Below are 26,296 nucleotides of genomic sequence, written 5' to 3'. Positions count from 1 at the left end.
ATAACGTCAACAAAACTCACCTTTGTGCATTCATGCACAACGTTATAAGTTTGGTGGACAAAATCAGACAGAAAAAGAAGTGGCATAAATCACGTTTGAGAAAGTCGGAGAAAGTTGGACATGTCAACAAACTAGGGTGAGTTCAAGGACAGCCAAAATTAGTAGGACAAAACGGCGCTCGTCAAATACTCGAATCAGTGAAGCATGTTTAATATAAACAGTGTGCTTTACACCAATTAGGGAGGTTGGTGTCATATTTTTCCTCCTACAGAAACCAAAAATATATATTTTTCCCCTCATCATTTCCGTGTTCCATATATTTTTCAAAAAGCTCCAGAGAGCCACTAGGGCGGCGCTAAAGAGCCATGGGTTGCCAACCCCTGATATAAACCATGAATACTATGATGCAAACAAAAGAATACTCGTACTGTCGTTTCATTCAGTAGCATATCTATGAGAGTTTCTTATGGAAAAAAAAAAACTTGCACATGGCGCAATTAGCGTAGGTCAAAGTTCAGATAATTTTCTGGGGCTGGAGTATAGTAATCAAAGACAATCAATGAGTGTGATCAGAAACAATCAATGTTTACTTACAAGTCAACAACATTTGTCACATACAAACACTTCATCTTACTCACTGCAGCATCTTCTCCATAAGGCACACCTGGTTTCAAGTAGTGTGTGTGTGTGTGTGTGTGTGTGTGTGTGTGTGTGTGTGTGTGTGTGTGTGTGTGTGCGCGTGTGTGTGTGTGTGTGAGTGTGTGTCAGTGCAGTCCACCTTTGCGGTGCAGCTGCAGGTTGAGTCGGTCCAGAGACTGACAGATGCTCTGCTCCTCCAAGGAGATGGATGTAGGAGGCGGTACTCGGCGACGCTGCATCCTCTGTAGTGGGCCCGTTCCTGTGGCAACCAAGGTAGCACCTTCCCCCAAAGGAGAACAGGTGTACGTGTCGGCCAGACAATGCGGCGTTGTACTTTTTCCACCTTTGGTCACATGACGTGACTTGGTGAACTGGGTGATGTGTTCCTGAAAGCAACCTTTGCTTGGGTCCAGGTTCCATCCTCTGACGTGTGCTCCTGCTGCCTCCGCAGCCTGGATGCAAACAACATTTTAAAATCTGCAACTTGAAAAGTCCCACAGAAACTTGGACGGGCCTGTTATCTGTGCCCTGGACCTCTGGCCTGGTGTCGGTCCACTCTGGCATACTTCTAAGATGGCGGCAAGTATTCAAATCCATGATTTTTAGGTTGGAACGTACAAAATTAGCTGAAAAGTTAGCATAAAATGTCAGCATGGTAATAAAAGAGACATTGGCATACTTTTAAGATGGCACCAAATGTCAAAATCTATGAGTTTTAGGTTTAAACGTACAAAATTAGCTAAAAAGCTAGCATAGAATGTTTGCACCCTAATGTTAGCATGATGACGAAAGAGAAATTGGCCTACTTTTAGGATGGGTGCCAAGTATCCAAATCCATGATTTTTAGGTTTAAACGTACACAGTTACCTAAAAAGCTAGCACAAAAAGTATGCATGCTAACATTAGAGACAATGGCATACTTCTAAGATAGCAACAAATGTCAAAATCTATGATTTTTAGGTTTAAAAATGCAACATTAGCTAAAAAGCTATCATAAAATGTTAGCATGCTAATGTTAGCATACTGACCTAAGAGACATTGGCATACTTCTAAGACAACAACAAATGTCAAAATCTATGATTTTTAGGTGTAAACATACACGTTTAGCCAAAATCTATCAAAAAACCTTCGCATGCTAATGTTAGCATGCTAACATAAGAGACATTGGCATGCTTCAAAGATGGCACCAAATGTCAACATCTATGAGTTTTAGATTCAAACATACAAAATTTGCTAAAAAGCCAGCATAATACTTTAGCATGCTAACATAAGAGACATTAGCAGTAAAAATGTCACATTTTTAAGACGATAACTCAGTGTTTGCGTAAGAGGCAAGCGTGGGAGTAGCGTTTGTTTTCACCTTGCCAAGACGGCAGCTTGAAGTCCGTTTTTTCCATGTTTGCAAACACATGTCCGTGCCTGAAAGGTGTTAGGTGGAGAAAATGTTGTGTGTGTTCGGGGGGAAGTGAGGACTCACAGAGTCAAAAGTGTATACACCGGAGGTAAAACTTGTTGGATTGTACCATTTGTTATCATAAAATTGGTAATAAAAGTTAAAAATAGCGTCAGAAGTTGTGTGATTTCTTCTGGGTGCTACAATGTATTATACTATTTCAATTTGTATGACACACTCACTACCTGCATGGACACTGTTAGTGTTTTATAATGCATTTTAAAAAGTACTTATATTGTTTGCAAATATACTTGTTTTTAAAATAAGTTCTATGAATCTGATCATGAACCAAATAGTCAAGTATTACGCCACAAATGACGAACTATTCCTTTTTCTTAATGGACTGGAGACGGACGATGGAGACAAAACATGATAACAACTTCCACATTCCGCAGACTTCTTCAGCCAGAAGAAGCTTCCTGAAGTACAGGTGTATAGAGGTCTGAACATGTTTTCCTCTTAAAGGGACAGTAGCGGTATCACTCCTTGCCTGCTAATGGATGTGGACATTTGGGGTCATCAATAATGATATCATTTGAGTTTCAGTAAAATGATATCATTTCCCTGTACTGTGTCCCCAGTGTTTGTTATATATACATATATGTATATATATATATATATATATATATATATATATATATACATATATATATATATACATATATGTATAAAAAATGTGTATATATATATATATATATGTATATATATATATATATGTATAAAAAATGTGTATTTATAATGCATGTATATACACAGTATGTTTATATATACGAACCCCGTTTCCATATGAGTTGGGAAATTGTGTTAGATGTAAATATAAACGGAATACTAGTGATTTAGGGCTATATAAGTAAACATTGATTGATTGATTGAATACAATGATTTGCAAATCCTTTTCAACCCATATTCAATTGAATGCACTACAAAGACAAGATATTTGATGTTCAAACTCATAAACTTTGTTTTTTTTTGCAAATAATAATTAACTCGGAATTTCATGGCTGCAAGACGTGCCAAAGTAGTTGGGAAAGGGCATGTTCACCACTGTGTTACATCACCTTTTTGTGATTAAAATTATTCAACCCCCACATAATTTTGGTGTTTTAGCACGTAGGACATTTATTCCGTATTTTGTTTATAGTCATATCAAATAAAGATGCATTAAATAGACAAATGCAACTTGAATTACAACATTATATTTTGTAACATACCAAACAGTGTCAATTCTCTTAATATCTCATTGACAAAATTATTCAACCCCTTGAAGATCATAACTCTTAAGAACAGAATTTGAATAAGGTCTTTTCAATCAGTTGTTGAAAACACCTGTAGATGTGATTAGAACCATAACCAGCAACGATTAAACTGATTGAAAAAGACTGTGACGCTCAGCTTCTTGTAGATGGTCAATGGTGTATTTGCAACATGGTGAAGTCCAGGGAGTGGTCAAAGAAGTCATGAGAGGAGGTAATTTCTCTTCATAATAAAGGATATGGATATAAGAAAATAGCACAGACATTACACATTCCAAGAGACACAGTTGGGAGCATAATTTGCAAGTTTAAAGCTAAAGGCACAGTGGAAACACTACCTGGGCGTGGTAGAAAGCGGATGCTGTGTGCAACTGCTATCCGGTATTTGAAGCGTACAGTGGTGAAAAACCCCCGGATAACAGCTGAGGAACTACAACAGGACATTGCAGAGGGGGGAACGCAGGTTTCGTCCCAGACAATAAGGCGCGGACTACAAGATGAAGGCCTCCATGCCAGAACTCCCAGGCGCACACCACTTCTGACTACCAGGAACAAGAAAAATAGACTCCAGTATGCCAAAAATCCTCTGGACAAACCCCAAAGGTTTTGGGAAACTGTTCTATGGAGTGATGAGACAAAAGTGGAACTCTTTGGGCCTATGAATCAACGTTATGTCTGGAGGAGAAAAAATTAAGCTTACAAAGAGAAGAACACCTTGCCTACTGTTAAGCATGGTGGGGGTCAATCATGCTCTGGGGCTGTTTCTCTGCCTCAGGTACCGGGAATCTCCAGCGCGTTCAAGGCATTATGAATTCTATTTCCTACCAGGATATATTAGCTGCAAATGTCATGAAGTCAGAGACGAAGCTGAGGCTTGGGAGACGTTGGACCTTCCAACAGGACAACGATCCCAAGCATACCTCCAAACCAACATCAGAGTGGTTGCAGAAGAAGGGCTGGAAGACTCTGGAGTGGCCTTCACAGTCGCCAGACCTAAATCCTATAGAAAACCTGTGGTGGGACTTGAAGAAAGCAGTTGCAGCACGCAAGCCCAAGAATATGAATGAACTGGAGGCCTTTGCCCAAGAGGAATGGGCTAAAATACCTGTAGATGGTTGCAAGAAGCTTGTCTCCGGTTATGTATCACGTTTGAAGGATGTAATTACTGCCAAAGGGTGTTCTACTAAGTACTAAAGATGCATGTAACTAGGGGGTTGAATCATTTTGTCAATGAGATATTAAGAAAAATATCCTTTTTTGGTATTTTGTAAAATACAGTGTTACAATCTAAGTTGCATTTGTCTATTTGACACATCTTTATTTGATATGACTATAAACATGTATTGTGAGATTTTGGCCAAAAACCTCCTTCCCTCAGTCAGATCATTGAAGATGAGTCGTGGCTGGATCTTCCAACATGACAATGACCCAAAGCACACAGCCAGGAAAACCAAGAAGTGGCTTCGTAAGAACCAAATCAAGGTTTCGGAGTGGCCTCGCCAGTCTCCAGACCTAAATCCAATTGAAAATCTTTGGAGGGAGCTGAAAGTCTGTGTTACTCAGCGACTGCCCAGAAACCTGACTGATCTAGAGAAGATCTGTGTGGAGGAGTGGGCCAAAATCCCTCCTGCAGTCTGTGCAAACCTGGTGAAGAACTACAGGAAACGTTTGACCTCTGTAATTGCAAACAAAGGCTACTCTACCAAATATTAATGTTGGTGTTCAAATACTTATTTTCAACTTTATTACACAAATAAATTGTTAAAAAATCATAGATTGTGATTTCTGGATTTTTCTTTCTATGTTATCTCTCATACAGTGGACATGAACCGACCGTGAAAATTTCAGATCCCTTCATGATTTCTAAGTGGGAGAACTTGCAAAATAGCAGGGTGTATATCTATATATATATATATATATATGTATATATATATATATATATACATATATATATATATGTATATCTATATATATATATATATATATCTATATGTATATATATATATATGTATATATATATACATGTATATATATATGTCTATATATATATATATGTATATCTATATATATATATATATATATATAGATATACATATATATATATATACATATATATATACATATACATATACATATACATATATATATATATATATATATATATATATATATATATATATATATATATATATATATATATATATATATATATATATATATAAAACCTATGCTTACAGGTGCAGCTAGTGCCACCTTGTGGCCAACTTGAGGTGTAATTACCTTCTGTGATTCAGGAGTTCTTCTGCAGCTGGTAGCAGGACTGTGTCTCAGGTGGTCCAGGCAGGATGTGTTCCCCAGACGAGTGTCAGCTGTGTGGAAGAGAAGGGATGCAGAAAAGATGGCTGACTTTAACGGGCGTGCGAGTGTTTAATTACCAGCGCCGCCGACGAAGGCACTGCGGACATCTTGACAAAGCTTGTAGATGTCCTGGTCAGTGGGGGTGCAGTCCAACACCCTCTCCCTGTACGATGCTCCGTGGCCTCTAGCCCCGCCCTGCTGCCAAAAAACCGGCGTGGCTCTCCAGCCGCTGTCGGGCGTGGGGCGGCGCCAAGTGGGGAGCAAGCGTGCGTTGGTCACGCCGCCGTCGCCTGTGACGGGATGCTCCTGGTGTAGGACGTCCCCGGGGGACCGGCGGCCTGCAAGAGTCTGGTCCCCGCTGTGAAGTCCTCTTATGGGGCCCCCCTGCTTGGAGAAGGCCTGCCCGGTCCCCATCGTCCTCGCCCCCGTCTTGGCGATGGGCGGGGACACGAGAGCCGTCCTCTCAGGGACGCTGGCGCCGTCCTGCAGTGCCAGGCTGACCTGGACCCCGACGTCCGTCCAGGCCTGCAGGTGACCTCTGGGCAGATGTCCGGGGTTTTCCTCGTCCAGCCAGCGGAGCTTCTTTGCGCCATTCTTGTACTCACTGCCCTTGGACCTGGCTCTGGTCACCTCGACGCTGTCGCACACCAGAAAGTCCCCGGCTTTGAGCGAGCTGACGTAGGAGCGCGGGGAATCGCTCAAGGTTTCCCTGGACCCTGACAGACTTTTCAGGATCCCTTTGGTGAGTCCGACCCTGCAGGCCGGGGGAGACGTCACCTTGGACCATTTTGGACTTCCTGCGGGTGCCGTGTTGATGTGCTTCCACACGCCGGTGTCAGATGAAAACTTATTAAGATTGTTGATAGAGGTGTTCTTGTGGTCCGGCAGGTTGTAGTTGTCTCCGGGACACCCGCCCACCCGCGGCTGCATGGCCGCCGAGGCCGGCTCCGGGACCGTCGGATTGTTTGGACACTTGAGGTCTTGGGGCGGAGTTTCTGTGTAATGGAGGACGGCAGTGACGGCGGGCTCTTCGTTCTCCAGACTGTCCCGACTGGACAGGCTGTCTGAGCCAAAGGAGACATTGTCGTCCTGGAACAGAACCAGAACCACCTTAGACTTTTTGCCTTCCTGCTGCAAACTTTTAACCAGGGGTGTCCTTTCAATTGGATGCAATGTAACTATCTATACATACACACACACACACACACACACACACACACACACACACACACACACACACACACACACACACACACACACACACACACACACGCACGCACACACGCACACACACATTTATATATACAAACCCCGTTTCCATATGAGTTGGGAAATTGTGTTAGATGTAAATATAAACGGAATACAATGATTTTCAAATCATGTTCAACCCATATTCAGTTGAATATGCTACAAAGATAACATATTCGATGTTCAAACTGACAAACATTTTTTTTTTGCAAATGATCATGTTGCGGCACACGCGCAATCAGCGTCTTCCTTCGCTGCGGGACCACCCAGAGGACCAGCTGACAGCGCACGTGGACACGCCCACCCAGCGACAAGCCTGCCCTCACTTACCAATCTGCTCACCTGGTACTGATGAGGGCAAACTCATTAAAGAACCAGTGGACCAAAGGATCGGCGAGGGAACTTAGTTTCTCTATCGGATATCTGTCTCCCTTCCGTTGCCCTGGATTTGGACTGCCTCCCTCGTTTCCCGACTCCTCGCTCGCCCCCGGACTCTGACGTCTCTCTCTGCGCCACGGACCCCTTGCGTATCTTGGACTCCATTTGCCATGCCCTCTTTGGTTTCTGTCTGCTTCCTCATTCAACATTTACGGTAACACTTAACGGTTAATCTACACACATAGTCACACACATACACTCTTGGATTTTGTCACACACCATTCTATAGTTTATCAGTATTGTTTTTTATTATTATTATTGTTTAGTGTTATTATATATACATTGTCTTTATATATAATAAATTGTACTTTACTGCCCCCTGGTGTCTGTTTGCCATCACCCCCTTAGTTAAACCATAACAGTAAATTCCCGCCAAAAATTATTAAGGACCTGACGGCACAGTTTTCTTTTGTTTTTTTTATAGCTCGCCCCCCAGTGACTTCAGCTCCGCCCCCAGTGACCTTTTTCCCCCTTCCTCCTTCCTTTTTGCCCCTCTCAGGATGTTTTTTTCTTTTTCCTCCACCATGGACAATTTTTCCAGCCCTCAACACTCCTTCAAGGGACTATTTAGTAGTGCTGTAGGGATGGAGGAATTTACCAACTGCCTGGCCACCCACCTCCCACCCTTAGTGACTGTTCCCCAGTCAGCAGGAAGCGTCTGGCATCCGCTTTCGGAGGAGGGGGGGGGGGGGGGGGATAGTACTGGTGGCTGTGCTGGTATGGTGGCACAGCTGCACCCAGACTGGTTACCACCTGCCAGACAAATTCCACCTGTCTTCCGTTTTTCCCAGCCGCAGCCGCCAGTTCCCTGGCTAGTCTCCGAGCTAGCACCAGTTCCCGAGCTAGCACCCGAGCTACCACCCGAGCTAGCACCAGTACCCAGGCTAGCCTCCGAGCTAGCACCAGTCCCCAGGCTAGCCTCCGAGCTAGCACCAGCCCCCCCGGCTAGCTTCCGAGCTAGCACCACCCCCCCGGCTAGCCTCCGAGCTAGCACCAGCCCCCCCGGCTAGCCCCCGAGCTAGCAACAGCCCCTCAGCTAGCCCCTGAGCTAGCACCAGCCCCCCGGCTAGCTCCCGGGCAAGCACCAGACCTTCGGATATCCCCTGAGCTAGCACCAGCCCCTCGGATAGCCTCCGAGCTAGCACCAGCCCCTCGGCTAGCCTCTGAGCTAGCACCTGTCCCCAGGCTACCCTCCGAGCTAGCACCCGTCCCCAGGCTAGCCTCTGAGCTAGCACCCGTCCCCAGGCTGGCCCCCTCATCTCCACCAGCTCCCAGGCTGGCCCTGACCTCCGCACCTCGGCCGGCAGCCCTGACCACCGCCTCTTGGCCGGCAGCACCGACCTCCACACTTCGGCCAGCAGCACCGGCTTCAGCACCTCGGCCAGGTCCTCAGATGCCCTCCTTGTCTCTGGCTTCGATGACGTCCGCCGCTGCTTCAACGCCGATGACGTCCGCTGCTGCTTCCACGCCAATGTCTCCTCCTTGTTTCCGGAGTGACGCACCATGGCGCCATTCACGTCCGCCTTCCCGACGGCCAAGATGGTGGCCGTTACTTGGTCGCCGGCCTCGCCGGCCTCAGCGTCGTTCTACTCGCCGCTGCCATCAGACTCGTCCCCGGTGGATTCGGGGACACCTGGGCCGGCAACTACCACCAGTTCGCCCCTCCACCCTCCCTTGACTTTTGTTCCTGTTTTTTGGGTGGTTCGACTTCCAGGACATCTGGAATCTGTCCATAGGGGGAGGATACTGTTGCAGCACACGCGCAGTCAGCATCTTCCTCCGCTGCGGGACCACCCAGAGGACCCACTGACAGCGCACCCGGACACGCCCACCCAGCGACAAGCCTGCACTCACTTACCAATCTGCTCACCTGTTACTGATGAGGGCAAGCTCAAAAAAGGACCAGTGGACCCAAGGATCGGCGCGGGAACTTAGTTTCTCACTGGATACCTGTTTCCTTTCCGTTGCCCTGGATTTGGACTGCCTCCCTCGTTTCCCGACTCCTCGCTCTCCCCTGGACTCTGACGTCTCTTTCTCTGCCCCACGGACCCCTCGCGTATCTTGGACTCCTTTTGCTTTGCCCTCTTTGGTTTCTCTCTGCTTCCTCATTCAACATTTACAGTAACACTTAACAGCTAATCTACACACATAGTCACACACATACATTCTTGGATTTTGTCACACACCATTCTATAGTTTATTAGTATTGTTTATTATTATTATTGTTTGGTATTATTATATATACATTGTCTTTATATATAGTAAATTGTACTTTACAGCTCCCTGGTGTCCGTTTCCCGTCACCCCCTTAGTTAAACCACCCCCTTAGTTAAAGGCCTACTGAAACCCACTACTACCGACCACGAGGTCTGATAGTTTATATATCAATGATGAAATCTTAACATTGCAACACATGCCAATACGGCCGGTTTAGTTTACTAAATTACAATTTTAAATTTCCCGCGGAGTTTCCTGTTGAAAACGTCGCGGAATGATGACGCATATGATGACGCGTGCTTGTGACGTTATTGGTTGGAGGGGACATATTAGCCCAGAACCACTTACGGCTAAATGTCGTCTCTTTTCATCGCGCAATTACACAGTAGTTTGGACACTGTGTTGCTGAATCTTTTGCAATTTGTTCAATTAATAATGGAGACGTCAAATAAGAATGCTGTTGGTGGAAAGCGGTGGATTGCAGCTGCCTTTAGCACCGAAACACAGCCGGTGTTTTTTTGTTTGTTGTGAAGCTTTAACACAGAGCGGTCAAGAGGAGGAAAGCAATGGATGTCGAGCGGGTCTAACATGATACTGTGAAAGTTCAATCCATAGTGGATCCAACACAGTCGCGAGAGTCCAGTCCAAAGCGGATCCAACACAGCAGCGAGAGTCCCGTTCACAGCGGAGCCAGCAGGAAAACATCCCAAGCGGAGGCGGATCAGCAGCGCAGAGATGTCCCCAGCCGATACACAGGCAAACAGTACATGGCCACCGGATCGGACCAGACCCCCTCCCCAAGGGACATAGGAGAAAAAGAAAAGAAACGGCAGATCAACTGGTCAAAAAAGGGAGTCTATATAAAGGCTAGAGTATACAAATGAGTTTTAAGGTGAGACTTAAATGCTTCTACTGAGGTGGCATCTCAAACTTTTACCGGGAGGGCATTCCAGAGTACTGGAGGCCGAAATGAAAACGCCCTATAGCCCGCAGACTTTTTTTGGGCTTTGGGAATCACTAATAAGCCGGAATCCTTTGAACGCAGATTTCTTGCCGGGACAAATGGTACAATATAATCGACAAGACAGGATGGAGCTAGACCGTGTAGTATTTTATACGTAAGTAGTAAAACCTTAAAATCACATCCTAAGTGCACAGGAAGCCAGTGCAGGTGAGCCAGTACAGGCGTAATGTGATCGAACTTTCTTGTTCTTGTCAAAAGTCTAGCAGCCGCATTTTGTACCAACTGTAATCTTTTAATGCTAGACGTAGGGAGACCCGAAAATAATACGTTACAGTAGTCGAGGCGAGACGTAACAAACGCATGGATAATGATCTCAGCGTCTTTAGTGGACAGAATAGAGCGAATTTTAGCTATATTACAGAGATGAAAGAAGGCCGTTTTAGTAAAGCTTTTAATGTGTGCCTCAAAGGAGAGAGTTGGTTCAAAGATAATACCCAGATTCTTTACAGAGTCGCCTTGTTTAATTGTTTGGTTGTCAAATGTTAGAGTTGTGTTATTAAATAGAGGTCGGTGTCTAGCAGGACCGATAATCAGCATTTCCGTTTTTTTGGCGTTGAGTTGCAAAAAGTTAGCAGACATCCATTGTTTAATTTCATTCAGACACGCCTCCAGCTGACTACAATCCGGCGTGTCGGTCAGCTTTAGGGGCATGTAGAGTTGGGTGTCATCAGCACAACAGTGAAAGCTAACACCGTATTTGCGTATGATGTCACCTAGTGAAAGCATTTAAAACATTTACTGTTGTTCCTCTATTTGTGATAAGTTTCGCACCATCTCTCTCTTGTATTGACACAAGCTCCGCTCCGCTCTGCTTGTACGACCTGCCTCAGCTAACATTAGCCTTGCTGCTACCTCTCTGGTCAGCGAGAACTATGATGCTAGACTCGCGAGAGTATGTGACGTATGTAAGAAGGCGGGCTTGTTTTCCGTATCTGTCAGATTGAGGGACGAGGAGGAGTGAGAAACGCCTGTTCTGTAATGCACAAAGCTAAATGCAACTCGACCTGCCTCGGCTAACGTTAGCCATGCTAACGTAACCTCTCGGCAAGAGCTATGACGCTAGACTCGCGAGAGTATGTGACGTATGTAAGAAGGCGGGCTTGTTTACGTCTGTAAAAAGGACAGACGAGAAGGAGTGAGACACGCCAGTAATGTAATGCATGCAGCTTAAAACAACGGTGTGAGAATATATAATCGAATATTACGATATAGTAATTTTCTATATCGGACCGAGACAAACCTGCGATATATCGTATATATCGATATATCGCCCAGCCCTATGTTGAAGGCAAACATCTTTGGCCTTTCCCAAATGTCCCGTTTTCCCCAGAATTTCCAGGAATTTCCCCCCAATGAAACAAACCTCTCCATATCCCACATTTCTCACCCGATTCTAACATCCACACACACCACTCTAATTGGACAACCAAACTACTATTTTCTAAGTTAAAAAAAAAATCCAGGAATTCCGGGTTTTCCAGATCCCTATTTTCACTTCTTCCTGAAACGTTTACAACCATCCACAAACACTACTATTCCAAGAGGTTGAAGGCAAAACATCTTTTCCCTTTCCTAAATGTCCCGTTTTTCCCAGAATTCCCAGGAATTTCCGCCCAATGACACACACACCTCCATATCCCACATTTCTCATCCGAATTCCCAGAACTCTTGGTTTTTCAAAAGGCCTACTTCTACCTCTTCCTGGAAAGTTTTCACAGTCCACATTTTTCAACCGTCTTTGACCATCCACCTTCAAAACATAACTCTTAGTTGGGAGAACAAAAGTTACCTTTTTTTGTACAAATTCCAGATTTTCCCTAGATTTTAGGAAGTCCAAAAGTACCAATTTTAGATGCAAACTCTTCCCACGTCAACATTTTTCAACCGATTTGAAAAATTCCAACGCAAACCTATTCATATCATCTAGGAAAATTGTGTTAGTATCAATATTTTCAATAATTCCTAGTTTCCCTCAAATGTTCAGGAAATTCCCAATCAAATGAATGATGTATTTATAGTTCTACAATGCCTGACATGTTTTAAAATTGTGCCCCATTTGTTTTTACTTGATTCCAACCGTTCAGCCATCCACACACACTACTATTCATAGATGTCGAAGGCAAAACATCTTTTCCCTTTCCCAAATGTCCTGTTTTTCCCAGAATTTCCAGGAATTTCCCGCCAAAAAACACACCTCTCCATAGCCCACATTTATCATCCGAATCCAACCGTTCCACCATCCACACACTTCATTCACCTTGGACAATCAAACTACTATTTTTTAAGTTATAAAAAAATTCCAGGAATTCCCGGAATTACGGATTTTCCAAAGCCCTATTTTCACTTCTTCATTAAACGTTATCAACCATCCACATACACTACTATTCCAAGATGTTTAAGGCAAAACAAATTTCCCTTTCCCAAATGTCCCGTTTTCCCCAGTATTTCCAGGAATTTCCCTCCAATGAAACAAACTTCTCCATATCCCACATTTCACATCTGATACCAACATCCACACACTCCACTTTAATTGGACAACCAAACTACTAATTTCCAAGTTAAAACATTTTTTTACAGGAATTCCGGGTTTTCCAATGCCCTATTTTCACTTCTTCCTGAAAAGTTTGCAACCATCCACACACACTACTACTCCTAGATGTCGAAGAAAAAACATATTTTCCCTTTCCCAAATGTCCCGTTTTTTCTAGAATTTCCAGAAATTTCCCCGCAATGAAAACAAACCTCTCCATAGCCCACATTTCTCATCCAATTCCAACCGTTCCAACATCCACACACTTCACTCACCTTGGACAATCAAACTACCATTTTGGAACTTAGAAAAAAATTCCAGGAATTCCCAGAACGCCTGGTTTTTCAAAAGCCCTATTTCTACCTCTTCCTGGAAAGTTTTCACAGTCCATATTTTTCAACCGTCTTTGACCATTCCACCTTCAAAACATTATTCTTAGTTGGGAGAACAAAAGTTACCTTTTTCTGTACAAATTCCTGATTTTCCCTAAATTTCAGGAAGTTGAAAAATACCAATTTTAGATGGAAACTCGTACTACGTCAACATTTTTCAACCGATTTAAAAAATTCCAACGCCAACCCATTAGTATCATCTAGGACAATTGTGCTAGTATCAATATTTCCAAAATTCCTGGTTTTCCCCACATTTCCAGGAAATTCCCATTCAAATGAATGGATGTATTCATAGTTATACCATACCTGACATGTTTTAAAATATTGGCCCATTTTTTTTACCCGATTCCAATCCTTCAGCCATCCACACAAACTACTATTCATAGATGTCGAAGGCAAAACATCTTTTCCCTTTCCCAAAAGTCCTGGTCTTCCCAGAATTTCCAGGAATTTCCCCCCAATGAAACAAACCTCTCCATATCCCACATTTCTCATCTGTTTCCAACCTTTCCAACATCCCCACACTCCATTCACCTTGGAGAATCAAACTACTATTTTCAAAGTTAAAAAAAGGCAAAACATCTTTTCCCTTTTCCAAATTTCCCGTTTTTCTCCGACTTTACCCCCAATGAAACAAACCGATTTGAACCGTTCCAACATCCACACACTCCACTCCCCTTGGACAATCAAGTATTTCACTTCTAGGCGGTTCACGCACATAGGAATCCTAAATTTGAGTGAATTATTAGTTCACTGGCTAACTATATTTTGAATTATATTATCACAAGTGTATATATTTTATCTGCTGAAGTAGTCCCGTTGTAAACGGACGCTGGCAGCCTACCTGCCCGCTGTGCTCTGGGTGCTTCTCCTGCATCCTGGGAGGCTCCTCCACCCATTTCACGCAGCAGCTCTGCTCGGGGACCACAGCCGGGCTCTGGTGGGGTGGCGATGGTGACACGGCGGGGGGCCTGGAAGTGTTCCTTGTTTGACACAGAGATTAAAGGAACCTGACTCATGTGACCTCAGGATTCTTTGCTGATTGTAAAAATGCAGCAGTTTTTTCAGAATGTTGACATATTTTCAAGATTTTTTTTATCTTTTCACGGAAACCACATGTGATTTCATCAATTTGTTATCAATATTTCAGCTGTTTTTTGTCATCTGAACCTCAAAAAGCACAGGGTTTCAACAACAACAACAAAAAAAACCGCATAATTTTATCACACCTTTATTTATGTGAAAACATTTTTCATCTTTTTTTAGTCAAACCGAACAAATTAATAGGAAACCTTTTTTAGTGTAAAATGACAAATGGAGAAGTGAGCCAACCTTAGAGTGGGATAATAAACCCTGGTGTCTGCCTTGCAGGACCAGTGCAGTACTGCTGCCTGCCACAGTACTGCTGCCTGCCACAAGGGGGAGGGAAGATTTTAAGGATACTTTGCCACTAGTCTTACCTGTGACGGAGCAGGAAGGGGCTAGGAATACTTTTGTCATCCGAAGATGGACTTTTTCCATGCGCCTCTTCCAGCACAATGTGGCCCCTAACAAATGATGGAGCCTTAAACACAGCACGTGATCTACGTCTGGTGATCATAGATATTATATGATCATATTATCACTTATATACATTATTATAAATATTATATGATTATATTACTACTTCTATACATGAATATAAATATTATATGACCTTATTATTACTTCTATACATGAATATAAATATTACATAACCATATTACTTCTTCTATGCACTATGATCATATTTTAATTTTCCTGAAGGAACTCTCCTGAAGGAATCAATAAAGTACTATCTATCTATCTATCTATCTATCTATCTATCTATCTATCTATCTATCTATCTATCTATCTATCTATCTATCTATCTATCTATCTATCTATCTATCTATCTATCTATCCATCCATCCATCCATCCATCCATCCATCTATCCATCCATCCATCTATCTATCTATCTATCTATCTATCTATCTATCTATCTATCTATCTATCTATCTATCTATCTATCTATCTATCTATCCATCCATCCATCCATCCATCCATCCATCCATCCATCCATCTATCCATCTATCCATCTATCCATCTATCTATCTATCTATCTATCTATTGTTACTTTGATACATTAATATGATTATATGACCATATTGTTACTTCTATACATTATTAAAATACTATAGGATGATATTATTACTTCTATACATTAATATAAATCTAATATGATCGTATAGTTACTTCTATACATTATTATAAACATCACGTGATCATATATTTTCTTTTATGTACTTTTATAAATAGTACATGATTACATTATTACTTCTATACAGGATTATGAATATATGATAATATTATTACTTATATACATTGATGTAAATATTATATGATCATATCATTACTTCTATACATTATTATAACTATTATATGATCATATAATTACTTTTATACATGATTATAAATAGTATATGATCATATTATTACTTCTATACATGATTAGGAATATATGACAATATTATTACTTCTATACATTAATATAAATATTATACAATCATATTATTACTTCTTTACATGATTATAATTATATATAATGATATTATTACTTTTATACATTATTATGAATAGTATATGACTTATATTACTTCTATACATTATTATAATATTATATGATCATATTGATACTTCTATACATTAACATAAAATGATATGATCATATTATTACTTCTATACAATATTATAGATATTATATGATAATAATATTACTTCTATACATTATTATAAATAATATATGCTCCTATTATTACTTCTTTAATTATAAATGTTATATGATCATATTAGAAAATGGATAGATGGATGATATTATTACTTCTATACATGATTATAAATATTCTATGATCATATTATTACTTCCATACATGATTATAAATATTATATGATCATATTTATATTTCTATACATTATAATAGATAATTTAATCATATTATTACTTCTATACATTACTACAAATATTATATGATCATATTATTACTTATTTACATGATTATGAATATTATATGATAATTATATTACTTCTATACATTCATATAAATACGATATGATCATATTATTACTTCTATACATTTTTATGAATATTATATGACTATTATATTACTTCTATACATTATTATTAAATTATATGATCACATTATTACTTCTGCCCTGCGATGAGGTGGCGACTTGTTCAGGGTGTACCCCGCCTACTACCTAAATGCAATTGAGATTGGCTCCAGCGACCCCCCGTGGCCCCTAAAGGGACAAGCGGTAGAAAATGGAAGGATATATAATTACTTCCATACATTATTATAAATATTATATGATCATATTGTTACTTATATACGTTATCATAAATACCATATGCTCATATTATTACCTCTTTAATTATAGATATTATATGATCATATTATTACTTCTATACATAATTATAAATATTATATGATCATTCTATTATTTCGATGAGGTGGCGACTTGTCCAGGGTGTACACCGCCTTCCGCCCGAATGCAGCTGAGATAAGCTCCAGCACCCCGCGCGACACCAAAAAGTGACAAGCGGTAGAAAATGGATGGACGGATATTATTATAAATAATATATGATCATATTATTACTTCTATACATTATAATAAATATTATATGATCATATTATTACTTATATACATGATTATGAATATTATATGATCATTAGATTACTTATATACATTAATATAAATATGATATGATCATATTATTACTTCTATACATTAATATAAATATGATATGATCAAATTATTACTTCTATACATTAATATAAAATTATATGATCATATTATTACTTCTATACATTATTATAAATAATATATTATTATGTTTATATATTATATGATATTTATTATATATCATTATTATGGACAACACCTCCAACCCACTACCCAAAATGCAACACGGAACGACACAGACTGTCATACCGACAGCCATCAGACTGTATAATGCATATGGTCCTTCTTGACTGCACTTAAATGTAGAATATATGTAGAATATATTTATATTATTCATATATTATATATTGTATATATATATCTGTGTTTTTCAACCTTTTTTAAGGCAAGGCACATTTTTGTCATGAAAAAAATCCGGAGGCACACCACCAGCAGAAAAACGTTAAAAAATGTACTTTGTGTTAGCAAGCAAGGCTATCTACGTTATTGCTGTCCTTCTTTGTGTGGACATTGTTGATTGTCGTGTCAGGTACGGATGTACTTTGTGGACGCCGTAAGTTTTTGCTGTCGTCCAGTATTCTGTCTCTGTTTACTTTGTAGCCAGTTCAGTTTGACTTACGTTTTGCGTAGCCTTTTTCTTTCCCTTTCCCTTTCGTTCATTTTGGGTTTAAGCATTACATACCTTTTTTACTTGCACACTGCCTCCCACTGTGGTCTGCATATCGGGATTGATTGAGATTTTTATTAGTAGATTGCACAGTACAGTACATATTCCGTACTATTGACCACTAAATGGTAACACCTGAATAAGTTTTTCAATTTGTTAAGTCGGGGTCCACGTTCACAACAAACCATCCTTGTCTCACCCGACACATTCCGACTTTTACAAAGCATTGCTGCCACCTCCTAACATTACGTGGTTACCCTGCCGAGTTTTACACGGCACAGACACTAAAAAACGGCATATTATTGGCAGATTATAATTATTGATTTGCAAAAAAATATTTTTGGCATGAATTAGGTGAAGTTGCATAATTTCCCACGGGACACCAGACAATATCCCACGGCACGCTAGTGCGCGGCACAGTGGTGGAAAAACACTGATATATACAATATGTCATATATTATTTATTATTATTGTTGTTTATTGTGAGCGAACTGTGTTGCGGAATTCTATTCTATTCTATATTACCATATTATTACTTCTATACATGATTATAGATATTAAAAGATCATGAATGAAAGAAAGAAGTGTTACCTGCTGATGTCACAGGTCAGCTGGCCTCCTCCTATCTGATTGAGAGCATCTTCCAACTGAGAATATTTATTTCCTACACCTGCCAGACACCCGAGATCAACAACAACAACAACAAGGCACCTGCAGAGATGTTATGAGAGTGTCTCACAGGTAGTCTGCATGCGCTGAGAAGGCGGCACGTAGTTCCTCTGGAAGTTTTCTGTCACCGCCTGGATCTTCTCCCGGCGCTGCTGTAGGACTTCTTCACGCCGCCTCTGCTCCTGCAGGACCCACTGCCTCTGCTTCTCCCTCAGGTCCCTCACAGCCAGAGTGTATATTTTCATGTCATCACATTGTCATTTACCTGAAACTTGAACACCTGGCAACTTACCTGCGGCGCCTGTTGGTTTCCTGCACGCATCTGCGAGCCCGCTCCCGGTTGACCTTCTGCTCCTCCAGCAGGGCCTCTCTCTCCTCCTGCAGGTCCGCCATCACGTGACCTCCCTCCGACTCAGGCGTCATCGTCATCATCCCAACCATATACCGCCCACCGGGCACGGCCCCTGTCACGTGATCAGGTGAAGCATCGGCTTTGTAACAATGGTGGCCACGTCATTTGCCGTCTTTAAAAAGCAACACAAACTCTTGCAGCGGCACAACTTGCATCCTGCCGCGGCGCCAAGACGTCTATGACGTCACAACGCGGAAGTATATGGAACCGCGAGATAGCAAGTAATTGTTGTTCAATTGTGTTCTCTATCACGCACACGGGCTACAAAATTATTATTTACACAAAAGTGGGCTTTCATTTATATTTCAAACTTCGTTCACAACAGTACTTCACCATTTCCGGTTTATCGCTGATTAATGTCCCCGTTGCGACAAAATTAACAGTTCTTACAGAACGCATGTCTTAACAATGTTGTTAGAAATATGAACAAACGAAACAAGGGTGTCCAACAAACGTCATGAAAACACCAAAAACGTCTTCAATGACACCTTGAAGAGCGCTCACCTGTGTGTTTGTGTACCGCGGTGACGTCACAAAGAGTCAGGACGCCCTTCCTTGACGACGGTTGCTGCGGTGGTACCACACGTGACCAGCAGAGGGCGTCACCCTTTTTTTAATTCGCGCATGCGTGCTGCCTTCAATGAGGGAGCGAGGAAGTCACAAACCCGGAAACTCTTTTTTCCATCGCTTATTTTCATCAACAAGATGTCCTTCGTGTAGATTTAATTTTCTTTTCCTTAATACCTTGGTTGTTTTTTTGTGTGACTAACGCAAAAACCTGTTTTAAGTAGTATTCTAAAGGCCTATTGAAATGAGATTTTCTTATTTAAACTGGGATAGCAGGTCCATTCTATGTGTCATACTTGATCATTTCGCAACATTGCCATATTTTAGCTGAAAGGATTTAGTAGAGAACATCTACGATAAAGTTCACAACTTTCGGTTGTAAGAAAAAAGCCCTGCCTCTACCGGAAGTCGCAGACGATGACGTCACATGTTTGATGGCTCCTCACATATTCACATTGTTTTTCATGGGATCATCCACAAAAAGTGCTATTCGGACCGAGAAAACAACAATTTCCCCATTAATTTGAGCGAGGATGAAAGATTCGTGTTTGAGGATATTGATAGCGACGGACTAGAAAAAAACAAAGTAAAAAAAAAAAACGCGATTGCATTGGGACAGATTCCGATGTTTTTAGACACATTTACTAGGTTAATTCTGGGAAATCCCTTATCTTTCTATTGTGTTGCTAGTGTTTTAGTGAGTTTAATAGTACCTGATAGTCGGAAGGGTGTCTCCACGGGTGTCTTGACGCCAGTGTCTCAGGGAAGTCGACGGCAGCTATGGATGGCACAAGCTCAGCTTTTCTCCGGTAAGAACTGACTTTTTAACCACAAATTTCTCACCGAAACCTGCTGGTTGACATTTGGTAGGGATCCATGTTGGCTTGACCGCGCTCTGATCCATAGGAAAGTTTCACCTCCAGGAATTTTAAACAAGGAATCACCGTGTGTTTGTGTGGCTAAAGGCTAAAGCTTCCTAACTCCATCGTTCTACTGTGACTTCTCCAATATTAATTGAACAAATTGCAAAAGATTCAGCAACACAGATGTCCAAAATACTGTATAATTAAGCCGTTAAAGCAGACGACTTTTAGCTGTGTGTGTGTGCAGCGCTCATACTTCCTTAAAAACGTGTGACGTCTTGCGTACACGTCATCATTACACGACGTTTCGAAGACGAAACTCCCGGGAAATTTAAAATTGTAATTAAGTAAACTAAAAAGGCCATATTGGCATGTGTTGCAATGTTAATATTTCATCATTGATATATAAACTATCAGACTGCGTGGTGGGTAGTAGTGGGTTTCAGTAGGCCTCTAAGTAATAGTACGGCCACAGAACACTTCCTTCCTGAGGGTGAAGGGTAAACAACATGGCATGTTATTATGTAACACTGACCAGTATCTTGTTTACTTCCTAACATGCAGTTTATTCCTATAAACTTTAAAAGTGAGGAGGAAGAAGACAAGTTGTAGTCAACTATCCTCTACACTGCTGCCTGCTGGCCATTTGGAATAGGCGTCCTATTGCATTATTCATCAAACATCAAAATTATAATTTTTTTGTAGTCTACTTTACATTTAACACACACACACACACACACACACACACACACACACACACACACACACACACACACACACACACACACACACACACATATATATATATATATATATATATATATATATATATATATATATATATATATATATATATATATATATATATATATATATATATATATATATATATTTATATAGAGTGGGGCAAAAAAGTATTTAGTCAGCCATCGATTGTGCAAGTTCTCCCACTTAAAATGATGACAGAGGTCTGTAATTTTCATCATAGGTACACTTCAACTGTGAGAGACAGAATGTGAAAAAAAATCCAGGAATTCACATTGTAGGAATTGTAAATAATTAATTTGTAAATTATGGTGGAAAATAAGTATTTAGTCAACCATTCAAAGCTCTCACTGATGGAAGGAGGTTTTGGTTCAAAATCTCACGATACATGGCCCCATTCATTCTTTCCTTAACACGGATCAATCGTCCTGTCCCCTTAGCAGAAAAACAACCCCAAAGCATGATGTTTCCACCCCCATGCTTCACAGTAAGTACGGTGTTCTTGGGATGCAACTCAGTATTCTTCTTCCTCCAAACACGACGAGTTGAGTTTATACCAAAAAGTTCTATTTTGGTTTCATCTGACCACATGTCATTCTCCCAATCCTCTGCTGTATCATCCATGTATCCATTTTGGTATAAACTCAACTCGTCGTGTTTGGAGGAAGAAGAATACTGAGTTGCATCCCAAGAACACCACACCTACTGTGAAGCATGGGGGTGGAAACATCATGATTTGGGGCTGTTTTTCTGCTAAGGGGACAGGACGATTGATCCGTGTTAAGGAAAGAATGAATGGGGCCATGTATCGTGAGATTTTGAGCCAAAACCTCCTTCCATCAGTGAAAGCTTTGAATGGTTGACCAAACACTCATTTTCCACCATAATTTACAAATACATTCTTTAAAATTCCTACAATGTGAATTCCTGGATATTTTTTCACATTCTGTCTCTCACAGTTGAAGTGTACCTATGATGAAAATTACGGACCTCTGTCATCATTTTAAGTGGGAGAACTTGCACAATCGATGGCTGACTAAATACTTTTTTGCCGCACTAGATATATATATATATATATATATATAAAATATAATATAATATATATATATATATATATATATTATACTCTCTGATAAGTGTCTGATAAATGGTGCATGTTGTGGGCAATGAGAGGTTAAAAAGTGACAAACAGGCAGTGGGGGACAAGTGTGACGTCACAGAAGGAGGTGTCATGTCCACAAGGTGTTGTCTCTACACAAGGTGTTGTCTGACACCAACAACCTGCAGTGATTCTTCTTGTCTCTTCATGTGAGTATGCGCTTTGTGTATTCATTGCAGCTCCTGCATGTGTGTATTTGGATGTGCATGTTTGTGTGCTGTGTTGTGTCATGACTGCTTCACAAGAATATTATTTACAGTATAGATATTGAAGAACATAAATATGTTTTTTTTGATTGATTGATGGAAAAGTTTATTGACATCTTAAATAATTGAATCCATGTAATGCTTTAAAAAAGGTGAATGGATGGCACAAAAAGCCAAAAGGCTTGTTTCCGTTGTGGTCCATTAAATATGTATCACATTTGATACCATCCATCCATTCATTTTCTATCGCTTGTCCCTTTTGGGGTCGCGGAGGGTGCTGGAGCCTGTCTCAGCTGCATTTGGGCGGAAGGCGGTGTACACCCTGGACAAGTCGCTACCTCATCGCAGGGCCAACACAGATAGACAGACAACATTCACACTCACATTCACACACTAGGGACCATTTAGTGTTGCCAATCAACCTATGCCCAGGTGTGTGTTTTTTGAGGTGGTAGGAAACCGGAGTACCCGGAGGGAACTCACGAACATGCAAACTCCACACAGAAAGATCCCGAGTGCGGGATCGAACCTAGGACTACTCAGGATCTTCGTATTGTGAGGCACATGCACTAACCCCTGTGACACAGTGCTGCCCGCACATTTGATACATTCAATAATATCTATCCATCTATATATATATATATATATATATACATATATATATATATATATATATATATATATACATACACACTACTGTATGTACATGACTATGCACATGTTGACTCCAAGAGTGTACAAAAGAGAGTGAGAAAATATACCGTATTTCCTTGAATCGCTGCCGGGGCGCTAATTAATTTAAAACCTCTTCTCACTCCTGCGCTTACCAAAGGCATGCGGTAAAAGTAAGCATGCACTAATTCTTTTAAAACTTCTTCTCACTTCGGCCCTTACCAAACGTATGCAGTAAAAATTTGAGTGTGATGTAAGCTTGGACCTTAAATCCTATTGAATAGCTCTTAATCTTCTTCCCTATATGCGATTTCAAATTACCGGTATTGATATCAGCATCCTCCATTTTTAAAATGATGACAGGGGAAGTGTCACTTGTGACGTCACGAGTTTGACCAGGCGGTCTAAGCATGCGCTAATTATTTTGAGAAGCGAGTTTGACCCGGCAGTAATTCAAGGCAGGCGCATACTATATGCCCTACGGCAATTCAAGCAAATACGGTATATACTAGAGATGCGCGGTTTGCGGTCCCAACCGCAGGTCGGGCGGGTGACATGACGAAAAAATTTATTTTAAATAGATTCGGACGGGTGGCGGTTGAACCAATTTGGAAATATATATTGTAATAATCCCAGGAATGTAGGCTCATACAACTTCTTCGTTTGTCTTGTCTTTATTGCACAAGATGTAATACAACCACACAATAGCTCTTATGTCACTAACGCTTTTCCCGGGACAACTCGAAGTCTCACTTCCTGTCCATAACGTCACTTCCCTATCTCTCCCGGAAGTCCCGCCCCCCAGCCAAAGTCATTGGCTAACACCCCGTAGCCAGCCGCTACATTATACATAGTTAAATGTTATGTTGAAGAGGTTCATTTAGCGGACTGACGTGTATTTATAAATGGCTGATTTATATAGGCTAGTAGGTAAAGTGTTGTACCTGACAACACTTGATGGTACAATCCATATATCACGTCACAGACAACGTCACGCTAACATCACGTGACACCTCTGATGAAGGCTGCAGAAGCAAGGTAGCCCAAACTTGTCAGGTACAACACTGTACCTTACAAGCCTATATAAATCAACCATTTATAAATAGTTAAATGTTGTTACCCACATACGAAAAACGAGCAGCACTCTTTGAAACAGTATGTGGGCATACTTTTATTTTGAAGTGTCTCGTTTGGTCTGTCGACGGATGTATGGAAGCTACTTCCGGGTATGGCCAACGAGGTATTTGTCATTTGTTGGTATTTTACTTGGTAAAATGTTTGATCAACATGCTGTGCATGTTATTGTTTTTACGTTTGTAACGTGCTTTATTTATTACAGTTTTCACGGTGAATTTGAAGGGAAAGTAAGCCTTCAAATAAATCAGTTCAAGAAAGCTATTGTGTCTGTGCTATTTGGAGGGAGTTACACTTTCTAACCTCACCAATGCCTTGCATCGTCTATATTAGATATATAAGAATGGGCGGGTGGCGGGCGGTTGTTGCTTTGATGAAATGTTGGTTCGAGTGGGTGGCTGGTGGATGACGACTTTAGTGATGCGGTTGCGGATGATATAATTGCCTATCCGCGCATCTCTAGTATATACACTATAACCACATATAAATATATATACACTATAACCACATATACATATATATACACTATAATTACATATGAATATATATAAACTATAACCACATATAAATATATATACAATATAACCACATATAAATATATACATACACTATAACCACATATAAATATATATACAATATAACCACATATAAATATATATATACAATATAACCACATATAAATATATATACAATATAACCACATATAAATATATATACAATATAACCACATATAAATATATATTCCCTATAACCACATATAAATATATATACAATATAACCACATATAAATATATATTCACTATAACCACATCTAAATATATATACACTGTAACCACATATAAATATACATACACTATAAGCACACATAAATATATATATACACTATAACCATATATAAATATATATATACACTATAACCACGTATGAATATATATACACTATAACCACATATGAATATATATATACTATAACCACATACTGTATCAACCTATTTGATGCTTCAGAAAGTTGCTGGGGATCAATTTTGGTTCAGGACAGGTAGAAGATGAGCTGAGCCATGATTTTATAGCAGTTTTAAAATTTAGTAGGAAAGTTGGAATTTTAAGGTCTGTTGGTAATGCATTCCACAGTGTGGTGGCAAAATAGTAGAATGCAAGGACAAGGTCTAAAGAACTCCCTCCCGTGTAGTACCTGTGAGCATCACTTACTCTCTTGAAAGAGTACTTGGACAGGTACTTGGGGACAGTTTCTCTAAGTATTTTGAATACCAGGGACATTGCAATTTGGTGTACTCATTCCTCAACTCTAAGCCATCCCAATTTGATAAAGTGGGCTTTAGTTAGGTGAGTCCTGTATGGAAGGTTGAGTAGGAGTATCACCAGAATTCTCCCCAAAATCTAGTTTTATTTTTGATCTTGGTGATTGCTTTTAATGCCATTTTTCACCCGAGAGAGTGTTGTCCAATATACAACATGTATGAGGAATAGAGATATCCAATAATGGCTTTTTTTGCCGATATCCGATATTCCGATATTGTCCATCTCTAAATTACCGATTCCGATATCAACCGATATCGATATGTACAGTTGTGGAATTAACACATTATTGTGCCTAAATTTGCTGTGATGACCTGCTGGATGCATTAAACAATGTAACAAGGTTTTCCAAAATAAATCAACTCAAGTTATGGAAAAAAATGCCAACATGGCACTGCCATATTTATTATTGAAGTCACAAAGTGCATTTTTTTTAACATGCCTCAAAACAGCAGCTTCTCATGTTCTCCCTGAGAGAGCATGAGGAGGTTAGGGTGGGCGGGGTTGGGGGTAGCAGGGCTGTATATTGTAGCGTCCCGGAACAGTTAGTGCTGCAAGGGGGTCTGGGTATT

General features: G+C 40.5%; 2 protein-coding genes across 3 annotated transcripts in view; one reads left to right on the top strand and one right to left on the bottom strand.

The window, feature by feature from the left end:
- Nucleotides 1-496: 496 nt before the first annotated feature.
- LOC133537381 (uncharacterized) lies at nt 497-19,619 on the bottom strand. Its single transcript, XM_061878398.1, has 8 exons — nt 19,547-19,619; nt 18,923-19,094; nt 18,701-18,849; nt 18,553-18,631; nt 14,397-14,535; nt 5,781-6,792; nt 5,626-5,714; nt 497-1,091 (listed from the first exon to the last, which is right to left on the bottom strand). Exons 2-8 carry the CDS (start codon nt 19,069-19,071, stop codon nt 765-767), a joined length of 1,944 nt encoding a protein of 647 aa, XP_061734382.1. The 5' UTR covers nt 19,072-19,094; nt 19,547-19,619; the 3' UTR covers nt 497-764.
- Nucleotides 19,620-19,699: 80 nt separating this feature from the next.
- LOC133537110 (short transient receptor potential channel 6-like) overlaps nt 19,700-26,296 on the top strand; it is a 46,466-nt gene continuing 39,869 nt past the window's right edge. For both annotated transcript variants that reach the window (XM_061877975.1, XM_061877976.1), the window contains exon 1: nt 19,700-20,418. In XM_061877975.1, the coding sequence (XP_061733959.1) occupies nt 20,390-20,418 (29 nt within the window). In that variant the 5' untranslated portion in view covers nt 19,700-20,389. The remainder of the gene's footprint in view (nt 20,419-26,296) is intronic.

Source organism: Nerophis ophidion, linkage group LG18 (assembly GCF_033978795.1).
Source record: "Nerophis ophidion isolate RoL-2023_Sa linkage group LG18, RoL_Noph_v1.0, whole genome shotgun sequence".
NCBI classification, from domain to species: domain Eukaryota; kingdom Metazoa; phylum Chordata; class Actinopteri; order Syngnathiformes; family Syngnathidae; genus Nerophis; species Nerophis ophidion.
Note: the sequence above shows the minus strand (reverse complement) of the source record. Positions and strands in the feature narration are given on the sequence as shown.

Excerpts from the sequence above, each read along its gene's own strand:
- LOC133537381 (XM_061878398.1), bottom strand. The coding sequence starts at position 19,071 with ATGGTTGGGATGATGACGATGACGCCTGAGTCGGAGGGAGGTCACGTG. Across the intron at positions 18,850-18,922 it reads GAAACCAACAGGCGCCGCAG|GGACCTGAGGGAGAAGCAGA; the intron begins GTAAGTTGCCAG and ends TCTGGCTGTGAG. Across the intron at positions 5,715-5,780 it reads TGCCTTCGTCGGCGGCGCTG|CTGACACTCGTCTGGGGAAC; the intron begins GTAATTAAACAC and ends TCTTCCACACAG.